Source organism: Dipodomys spectabilis, unplaced genomic scaffold (genome assembly GCF_019054845.1).
Source record: "Dipodomys spectabilis isolate Male_0828 unplaced genomic scaffold, ASM1905484v1 ptg000331l, whole genome shotgun sequence".
In the NCBI taxonomy this organism is placed as follows: Eukaryota; Metazoa; Chordata; class Mammalia; order Rodentia; family Heteromyidae; genus Dipodomys; species Dipodomys spectabilis.
This window is the reverse complement of record NW_024871008.1, coordinates 112,565-123,592: the sequence shown is the minus strand read 5'-3', so window position 1 is coordinate 123,592 and position 11,028 is coordinate 112,565. Positions and strand designations below refer to the sequence as shown.

At 47.4% G+C, this 11,028-nt stretch overlaps 1 protein-coding gene across 1 annotated transcript; it reads left to right on the top strand.

Moving 5' to 3' along the window:
- LOC122095015 (cytochrome P450 2E1-like) lies at positions 1-10,776 on the top strand. Its single transcript, XM_042665541.1, has 9 exons — positions 1-266; positions 976-1,135; positions 2,292-2,441; positions 2,789-2,949; positions 3,359-3,535; positions 4,305-4,446; positions 7,836-8,023; positions 8,516-8,657; positions 10,049-10,776. The coding sequence occupies exons 1-9, from the start codon at positions 90-92 to the stop codon at positions 10,366-10,368; spliced, it is 1,617 nt and encodes a 538-aa protein (XP_042521475.1). The 5' UTR covers positions 1-89; the 3' UTR covers positions 10,369-10,776.
- Positions 10,777-11,028: the final 252 nt, after the last annotated feature.

Here is an 11,028-nt window from a genome sequence, read left to right as displayed (position 1 = left end):
GTGGGTCACCCTCCTCTCAATAATGCATTATAAAAGCCTTGCTTTCCCTGCAGGTCATCCCTACAAGTCAACCCAGGACCCCAGATACCATGGCTGCCCTTTGCATCACCGTGGCTCTGCTGGTGTGGATGGCCACCCTCCTGCTCATATCCCTCTGGAGGCAGATACTCAGCAGCTGGAACCTGCCCCCGGGGCCCTTCCCACTGCCTATTGTTGGGAACTTTTTCAGTGTGGATTTGAAGGATGTTCCTAAGTCCTTAAACAAGGTAATATAAACATCGTTATTTTAGGGACAAAGCGTTGGGAATTATCTTATGTGAGGGCTTTGAATTGTTATCTAGTGCTAGCCTAGTTAAGAATTAACTGAATTAATAGTAATATCCAAGAGTGATAACCAATGGTACACCTCAGGTGTGCACCATGCAGAATGGCTTTGCCACACAAGGACCATGTAGTGGGATGCCTGTGAGGCTGATGTGGCTGGCATTGCTCCGGGCCAGCTGTGACGTAATGTCAGGTGCATCTTGGCTGGTGTCACACCATTAGATGCCAAAGAAAAGTCAAGAGGTAAGTGCTGGGCCGTGACGTTTCACCAGAACATCAGGACCTGTGTCCTGGGCATGTTGTGTGAGTTGACTGAAGCCAAATGCCATCAAGCAGATCTGGCGCTTGACATTTGCTTTAGGGTGTTATTAAGCACTGCAGAGAGGATACAGGCTATGGGGCCACAGACTGTAGGTCAACGGGCAGCATTATGGGGTCTATTGCCACAGGGAAGAGACATGAGGGGCCAATGTCCCCAGATTTGGTGTCCAGGTAAGAAGAGGGTGTCCATGTAAGTAATGCAGCCTCTTGCGGGGAGTGTCCCCACATCAGGCTAGACAAAGACAGCCTTTCCCCAGATCCCTCCACAGCCAAAGTCTTAATAATGCCTGGCAGTGTTGTTCCTGACCCACTCTGTGTTGATCCCCACAGCTGGCAGAGCGCTTCGGGCCTGTCTTCACTCTGCACCTGGGTTTTAACCGTATTGTGGTCCTGCATGGCTACAAGGCCGTGAAGGAGGGGCTGTTGAAATATAAGAATGAGTTCTCTGGCAGAGCAGAGATCCCTGCCTTCAAGGAGTATGAGAACAAGGGTGAGTCCACCTCCTAGGCAGCAAGTATGATCAGGCCCACTAGGGACAGGGACATGCCCCTCCCAAGTCCTACAGAAACAATCGTAGTGACAGCAATGACAGTATGAAATCAGAAAGACAAAATGAAGGTTAGGGGCCAGCTTAATTGGTGGAGCAGTAGCCAAAGTGCAAAAGCGTTAGCTACAGACTTTGTCCTGGTCTCAGACATTTATAAAAAAGAAGGAAAGAAAAAAGAAAGCCAAAAGACCCTCAGACCATTTGGGGATGGGTTGTCCTTGTATGAAAGCTGCTGTGAAGTTTTTGTTGAGTAGGTGCTGTGAATTGCTTATCCCAGAATGCCCAGTGCCCAGCAAGTACCTTTTAGAGAGCAGGTACCCACATACCCTTGTTGGAGAAGGGCCATGGATAAATGAAGAGGAGGGAGGAGGTAGGGAGGAAGGGACAGGGGCCTGTGGAGTACAGGAAGCACAAGGCGCCAGAGACTGCTTGGCAGGAACAGAGTGGGTCTGTGGCAGCCCTGGACTGCTGAAACTCGTTGCAAGTGACGCAAGTCTCTATTAACACTTTCAAGGACAAAAGAACATGGTTTTAGATCTGTTCATTCCAAATGTCTCCATTCTCCTGAGAGTCCCGCAGGCCACATTCTGGAGGAGGGAAAGGCAGGGTAGGACTGTGTCCTAGAAGGCTTGCTGAGGGGGAAGTGCTCAGTCTTCCCAGCTTGAGGTGCCCACAGCAGAGTCCGGAGGCCTTCAGAACTTCGTGAACGAGATTGCTAGGGAGCCGCAGTGCCGGGAGTTGAGATGTTTGGAACTTGATGGTTAAAATCCATGGGAACAGAAGGCCACACAAGAATTTTGTTGATAGGTAGAAAGTGGCTAGCTCTCTTGATTTGGCTGTGGGGGTTTCATTTTAGTTTAGCATGGAGAAGACTAGCCGTAAGTGTAAAACCAAAGAAAATAAACTGCTGCTAAGACGCAGACATCCAGGGAGGGTTGAACGTGCCAGAGAAACAAGGCCTGCCCCTTCCCTTCAAGGGGACTTGTTCCATAGTTTCACATCACAACTGGTACTGAGCCTCTGATGAGGTCACCCCAGTCCTCCTGTTTCTTTGAGACTTGTGCAATTGGGGTAAATTCTGCTTGCCCCTATTTTTCAGGAATTATTTTCAACAATTCTCACACCTGGAGGGATGTCCGCCGGTTTTCCCTGAGCATCCTCCGAGACTATGGGATGGGGAAACAGGGCAATGAGGAGCGCATCCAGAGGGAGGCTCGCTTCCTGGTGGAGGAGCTCAGGAAGACCCAGGGTGAGTGTTCCCAGGCGGACAGAGGGAGGAGGGTCTTGGACAGGCCCGAGAAGGCTCTGAAGAACCTTGAAGTGGTAGGTAGGCAGCTCCTCTCCTCTCAGGAGAGAGTGACGATGCTTCTCAGGCACTGCTCCCTTGATTCATTTCCAGTTCTACTCTGTAATGGAGCAGGATGCACACCAAGTGTGTCTGCTGTGCTCTAGAGAGCACTGAAACGTGAGGATAGTTGAGAAGGCCCTGCTCTCACAGGGACTGGTGAGGCTCAGTGGCGTCTGAGGGGTGGGCTAGCCAGCCCTGGCTCGTGTCCTTACACCAACGTGGGCTCTAACATCTCACCTGTTTTCCAGGCCAGCCCTTTGACCCTACTTTTCTCATTGGTTGTGCACCCTGCAACGTCATCGCCGACATCCTCTTCAACAGGCGTTTCGATTATAATGACAAGACGGTTCATAGGCTCATGCGTTTGTTCAATGAGGACTTCTACTTGCTTAGCACTCCTTGGCTCCAGGTAGTTATTTGGTTTCTTTTCATTAATCTTTTGTTGTACAGTTACCATAGAAATAGAGGGTCAATTTAGGTCATATGGGATAGAAAGGTTTGGAAAAGCCCTAGAACAGAAGCACGTCACAAAGTATTTGACTAGATAGTTCCAGGAGCCCTTTAAGAGATGTCTATGCATCCATGAGCATCTTTGTCCTAACCCAACTGTGCTTTTCATCCACAAGTCAGCACATTTTCATCACAGAGATATAATGCGTGGGAAAATAATTACTCTTACCACAAAGACATTGTTGCACAAAATATTCTAAATTGTATATTTATCTCATGCATGAATTGATGTTTGGGGTTTATGATCCCAGCACATGAAATGATGTGGCAACCACAAAAATAATACAGTAACATATTTTTCCTTTTAGGTTTATAACATTTCATCGGGCTACCTACGCTTCCTGCCTGGAAGCCACAGAAAACTGCTTAAGAATGTGTCTGAAATAAAACAGTACACACTTGAAAAAGCCAAGGAACATCTCCAGTCCGTGGATCTCAACTGCCCCCGTGATGTGACTGACTGCCTGCTGGTGGAAATGGAGAAGGTATCTGGCATAGAATAGAAGGTGGATGTGGTATATTTTTCAGACTGAGGCCATATCCCACTTGCTGGCATCTAGAGTGTTCACCCTGGCTGCTCTTGATGCTCTTTTATTGTTAAAGACACATTGGGCTCAGCATGACCCCTGAGCTCTTCTTTCCACTCTTGAGAAGGGTGGATGGGCAGGTGGATCTCTCCTTCAGTTTCCCAGGCTGGAGAGGGCTGTAGTGCTTTCAGAATCCGTCAGAACAGCTGGTGGCACTTATTCCTCAGCAGTGCTGGACTTCTCGAGGTTCTGTCCCTCCCCAGTTTCATGGTTTTGAAACCCCTTGGACTAGCCTTGCCCAGATTGGTGAGGCCTCTAGTACCCTTTTATAACATGTCAATGCATGCTAATTCCCCATGGATGGCTTCTGAGGCTGAGACTTCTTCTCCTCAGCTGAGCCCTCCCTGCCCAAGTCTGGAAGAAGACTCAGCAGCTCATGCAGCTGGAGGCCCAAAAGTGAGGCTAGAGTTCCTCAGTTCCCCCAGGAGGGCCCTAGCTCTGTTGATGGAGATAGCTCCGTGGCCTTGTTGAGGAGCTTTGTCCTCCTGTTAGCTTGTGTTCTAGGAGCCTCTGTTTGCCTATCTGTGAGGTAGAGATGATCAAAGCCTGGTTGAACCAGGAGATCCTGCCATACCACTGGTTCTACTCTGCTGAAAGGCAAAAGACATCACTTTCAGCACCTGGGGACAACATCTCACCCAGTACCTGTCTGTCTCCTACTCCACAGGAAAAACATAGCGAAGAGCCTGTGTACACACTGGAAAATATTTCTGTGACCTTGGCAGACCTGTTCTTTGCAGGGACAGAAACTACCAGTACCACTCTGAGATATGGGCTCCTGATTCTAATGAAATACCCTGAGATTGAAGGTATGCACATAACAAACAGAAGCCTGTGTGTCATGGTTGAGTCTCTGCGTGACTAGTCTTAAGCCTATAGGCCTCACCTGTCAGCCTACAGCTGCTTGTTCCCTTTCTCAGGATCATGGAATGACTTCCTTTAAGGGGAGATGCCCCTGTGGTTCCTCTGAACACTGTTATCTCAAGCCCCACCAGAGCCTCTGGTTACAAAAAAGAGAAGCTCCACACTGAAGTAGGGAGAGGACATCAGCCTGCATTCTGCCTTATAAACAACGTCTTTATGACAGTGACAACAGTGTTTAGCTGCCTCTGGTGGAGCCTGGGCTTAGGCGGAGCTGGGTTCAGGGACAAGGCTGAAGTTGTCTTGGGACAACTGAAGATGGAACCTAGAGAGAAGCAACCCAAAGCTTCCTCAGAGCCACATCATTCCACAGACTTCCCAGCCGCACAGAGGCAGGTAGGGCTCCATGTCTGGAGCAGGCCTGGTGCAGGCAAGGAAGCCTGGGCTTGGTGTGCAGAGGGTCATGGCCCCGCCCCGCCCCGCCCCCGGCCAGGTAGAGGCAAGGTGAGGACAATTCAATGGAAACAGCTTGTTGGCGCTAACCTCCAAGTAAGGAGAAGTGGGGTGAGGGCACCCGTAGATCTGGAGCCCTGTCACCCTTTTCCTTGGTACACTCTGTCCAGAGCACTGCTCCAAGCACACTTGCTGCTGACTGGACCTGGACTAAGTTCTGGGCAAAGGGCAGTCCTTCAGTGTGTTGTGTTCTTCCAGCTCACCCGTCTTGAGAGCCAGTGTGGAATGAAGCCATGGCCCCAGGCCGTGGGTGCATGAGAGGTCCAGGGTCAGGCCTGATCCCTGGTCTTTCAGCCAGAAACGTTTTTGTTTTTTGTCACACAGAAATGTGAAGGATGAAGGAGCCAGAAGTCCAGAGAGAGAGACTGTATGCATGGGCAGCATTTATAAGAAAAACTTTTTTTTGCAATAGGGGATTGAACCCGGGTCTTTGTGCATATTAAGCATGCACTCTATCCCTGAGTCATGCTTCAGGCCCATAGAAAAACTTTTGACCAAGCCGCCTGCCGGTGGCTCATGCCTGTAATCCTGGCTACTCAAGAGGCTGAGATCTGAAGATCGTGGTTCAAAGGCAGCTCAGCATGAAAGACCGTGAGACTCCTATGTCCAATAAACCACTAGAGAACCGGAAGTGGCGCTGCAGCTCAAGTGCTAGAGCGCTTGCCTTGAGCTGAAGAGCTGAGGGACAGCGCCCAAGCCCAGAGTTCAACCCCACAACCGACCAAAATAAAATAAGAACTTTTGACCACTGTGCTATGAGAACTAAGTGTAGATCACCTTACCATGAGAACCATGATCTAAGAAAGATTTAGAATGATTAATTTTGAAGCCGGGTACCAGTGGTTCATGCCTGTAATCCTAGCCATTCAGGAGGACAAGATCTGAAGATTGTGGTTCAAAGTTATCCTGTGTTTGAAACTCCATGAGACTCTTATCTCCAATTAACCACCAGAAAAAGGGAAGTGATGATGTGGCTGTCATGGTAGAGCGCTTGCCTTGAGCTGAAAAGCTCAGGGACAGTGCCCAGATCCAGAGTGTGAGCCCACCACTGACAGAAAAGTTATTAATTATGAGGAATTCCTAATAGAGACATAAAGTGAGTATGACAACTCCCCAACGCTCATTGCCAAATTTAACATGTACATGTTCAGAGACAGCCAAAGCCCTTCCAACTCCTGCCTGCCTGCCCAGAGATGGCGCTGTTTCAGGTTTGCTACCTGTTGTCCCTCAGTGCATTTACTATTAACTCAATGCCCACTCACATCTTTGCTGTACACAGCTTAATAGTCTACCTGGTTTCCATGCTATAAATGACATATTGAAGTTTGCTTTTTCATCTAATGTTTCCTAAAGTTTAATGGGTGATTTCAAACAGAGAAGGATTGAGAAATTGTCTAATGGTTGTGTTAGCTCTAGCAGAGAGGGACTTTCAGATTCCAAGTAGTCTGTGGCCAGGTATTATGGTACACATCTGTAATTCAAGCTAATCTGGTGTTGGCCAGCCTGTGCAAAAGGTAGTGGTGAGACTCAATCTCAAAACAAAATAAAAATCTAGGCACTGGTGGTTCATGCCTGTAATACTAGATACTCGGGAGACTAAGATCTTAGAATGGTTATTCAAATATGGCAGGAATGTCGATGAGACGATCTCCAATTAGCCAGCCAAAAGCTGAAAGGGGAGCAATGGCTCAAGTGGTAGAGCACTAGCGTGAGCATCAAACCAGGAACAGTGTCCAGGCCCTGAGTTTAATCCTCAGACCAGCGTGCACACACGCTCACACACACACACACACACACACACACACACACACACACACACACACACACACACACACACACACATTGGCTAGAGCATAATTTGAGTGGCAAAATGTTTGTGTACCATTCTCAAGGCTCAACCACACAGCACATCCAAAGAAAGGGGACTATGCATGTCCAGTTCCATTATGTTACCCCTTAATTGTTTTTTGTATTGGTCATGGGTCTTGAACTCGGGGCTTGTTTCCTGTCCTACAGTTCTTCAGCTCAAAGCGAGCCCTCTACCGCTTGAGCCACAGCACCACTTCCAATTTTCTAGTGGTTTATTGGAGATAAGAGACTCACAGCCTTTCCTGTCCAGGCTGGCTTTGAACCGAGATCCTCAGATCTGAGCATCCGGAGTAGCTAGGATTATAGGGGTGAGCCACCGGTGCCCTTCTTCCCTCCATATAATTTTGAAGCACAGAGCAAAGCAGCCATGGGCAATAATGACAAGTATTTCTCTGCAAGGAAAACCTCCAAAGACCTTTTTATTGTTCTTTATTCCTGAAAATAACTGGATAAACCATCATTAAGTAAGATAATAGATTACAAGCTTTCTGTTGACTGAATATCAATCTCACATGCAGGAATGTGAGGCCTTAGGTCTTGTTGACATTTATAGGGAAATTATCCAGATTTTGAATTATGTGGGTACCAAATTTAAGATGTAACATGAATGTGACACATGGTAGCTTGGTGGATGGTGAGAGGGGGATTGGATAGATGTGTGCATGGATGAGAGGTGCATGGGTAGAGGGACAGGTGTGTAACAGAGTGGTGGGCAAGTGAGTAGGAGGGCGGCATGAAGATGAACGGGCAGGTGATAGGTAGAAGAGTGGGTAGATGGAAAACGGATTAGATACACGGGAGGATGTGGATGGGAAATCAACTTCATCTACTCTCACATTTTTATTAGCACCAATTAATCGTACCGAGGGGTTTCCTTTAGACATGTCCACATGGGCATACAATTTACTTTGATCAGGATCAGCTCTTTAAATGGATCTCATTCATGTCTTGGCAGAGAAACTTCATGAAGAAATTGACAGGGTTATTGGGCCAAGTCGCGCCCCTGCCGTCAAAGACAGGCTGGAGATGCCCTACATGGATGCTGTGGTGCATGAGATTCAGCGATTCATCAATCTTATACCCGCCAATTTTCCCCATGAGGCGACGCGGGACACCATGTTCCGAGGATACCGGATTCCCAAGGTCAGAGACAAGATGCAATGCCTCCTGTGAGCCTTGTCCTGATGACTGGCTCACCCTTTGCCTGCTGGGGTCCAGACAGGAATTCCAGGGCTTCTGTCGTGAGGGTGCCTGGATGGTGGTCCAGGTCAGCACTCCCACCCTGCGGAGTGCCACTGCCAGGGACGTTCTCACGTGACGTGGTGACTAGAGAAACGGGCATACTAGGAGAGTACATCCGTAAAGGAGGCCTGGAAATCGTAGCACATTCTAATCCCAGGAGCCAAAATCACCAACCAAGACCGGGTTTTCATCCTGTGAAAAGTTTCCGGTTGTTATCTCATTTAGGATTGACTCCTGGTTGTTTCCTCGTCTAGTCCTTAACTAAACAACTTTCCTAACTAGATATTTAATATCCTGCACAATAAAAATCAGATAATCTTTTATTCATTGGGACTTCCAGGTGAAAGACCATATTTTCTAAAGCTGACTGACCAATGTGTCTACGTTTTCTAGGGCACAATTGTAATTCCAACTCTGGATTCACTTTTGTATGACAGCCAAGAATTTCCAGAACCAGATAAATTTAAGCCAGAGCACTTTTTGAATGAAAATGGGAAGTTCAAGTACAGCGACTATTTTAAACCATTTTCTGCAGGTAAGCAGGTCCCAGAGTAGTGCTTTCCTGGGTCACATCCTCCACTCCTCATTTCCACTCCTTGTCTGTCTTGCCATCACCCCAACATGGACCACACCCAGTCCTGCCATGCCCCGGTTTGTATGTAGAACATGATCTGAGCATGTTCCTCCCTGTTCAGAGAACTTAGATTACATCTTTTATCAATTCAATGTTTTGGATGCAATGTGTTTTTACATTCATTGTTTTTTTTTTTTTTGGTCCGGTCGTGGGGCCTGAACTCTGGGCCTGGGCACTGTCCCTCAGCTCTTCAGCTCAAGGCTAGTGCTCTACCACTTGAGCCACAGCGCCACTTTTGGCTTTTTTCTTTTTTCTTATGTGGTGCTGAGGAATCGAACGCAGGGCCTTGAGCATGCAAGGCAGGCGCTCTACCAATGAGCCACCTTCCCAGCCCTTTACATTCATTGTTAAACTGTGTCTGCTTTACTAGACATAGTAAGAATATCTCAAAACCATATTTCTTGTTGGGCGCTGGTGGCTCATGCCTGTAATCCTAGCTACTCAGGAGGAGGCTGAGATCTGAGGATCACAGTTCAAAGTCAGCCCGGGCAGAAAAGTCCATGAGACTCTTACCTGCAATTACCCACTAGAAAACCCGAAGTAGCGCTGTGGCTCAAGTGGTAGAGCCTTCACCTTGAGCTGAAGAGCTCAGGGATAATGCCCAAGCCCAGTAAGCCCAGAGTTCAAGCCACAGGACCAACAAAACAAAACCCCAAAACATATTTCCTAATTCCTCATCATTTTAAACAAGGCTTACTAACCAAAACAGAACAAAAGCCCTGCAGCCTTCGATTTCGTAGTCTCTCTCTCCTTAGGAAGGAGCAAGGCCTTCTCTGATATGACTGGGTGCCTTGCTCCCTTGCCGGTGCCTCACCAGGGTTCTGGTGAAGGAAGCTCCTAGGACCAACTTGATAGATGAACACCTCCTGTTTGAACGGGCTTCAAACCTCAATCACTGTCTTTCCTGGGGCTATCAGGGGGAGCGTTAGATATTTCCTTCTTCACTGGCTGGAAACAATTTCCCTAACCTAATGCTGTTTTTTAAAATTTGATTTAACACCTCTTTATTGTAACTTTTTGTTTTTATTTATCAATACTTTATTCTGACACTAGTTATTGCAGCTGAGTTCTGCATGATTGTTGTAGTATACAAACTGGTCCTTGAATAAGTTACTAATATTCTTGTGTTTTGTCAATATGTTTTGTGCTTCTCATCGTCTGCGAGGGTGTCTTCTGCTTTAGGCTGTAGTTTGCCGATAGCCCCTCCTGCTCTCCCATTGAGGCCCTACTATTAATAGTGTTAATAACCTCTGGAGGCTCCCTTCTTGTCTCATCAGTATTGTTACTTCTAGGAAAACGAGTGTGTGTCGGAGAAGGCCTGGCCCGCATGGAATTGTTTCTGCTCCTGTCTGCTATCCTGCAGCATTTTAATCTGAAGTCTCTGGTGGACCCCACGGCCATTGACCTTACCCCGATTGCAGTTGGTTTAGGCAGCATCCCTCCACACTACAAACTGTGTGTCATTCCTCGGTCAGACTGTGAACAAATGTACCGCAGAGACCACTGTCTGGGCGACAGCCCACAGAGCCCCTCAGTGTCAGGAAGCTGGGCAGTGCAAGTGGATGAATTAGATCAAAGGAAATGCTTTCCAAAGTCGGTCTCCATGCAGTGAAGCCAAGTGCAAGGTAGATGTTGTGAAGCTAAACTGTGCATCTGCTCCAGGCTGTGTTGAAATCTGGTAGTTAAATCTGGTAGCTATGAATCTGTCACTGTCACTGTAAGCTCAGTTTTTCTGAAAAAGTCAGTCTTCTATCTCATTCACTAGTCAGTTCCTAGAAAAAATTAACAACAGAAAATGGATTCTCTAGGTTGGCAAAGGGAGAAGTCATATGGTTTTGGTAGGATTTGGTAGTCCTGTCAAAAGCAAGTCACCTTGCTTTACAATGAGGAAGCAATTCCTTGGGCTTCACTGTTGACGACATTCTCTCCTACATTCTAAGGTCAAATGTGCATAATAATTCAATACAGTCACTCCCTATTATATATTAAATATTAAAGTGTGACTTTGCATTTGGGAAAACGAGTTCTAGTATGTATTCTCTCTCATGAAAAAAGGTAAAAAGGAAGAATGAAGAATAATGAATGAAATGCTCATGTGAAATGTGAGAGGAGTTGGTTCCTGACCCTGTAGGCTGGCACACATAGCCAGCTTTGCTGTGGGTAACACTGCCTCAGCGTCCCCCTTTCCCGAGGGATATGAGAGCGACCCCTCTCCAGTGCACACACTTCCCACCACAGTGAGCTGGCAGTGCAGCATCTCCCAGCCTGTCTC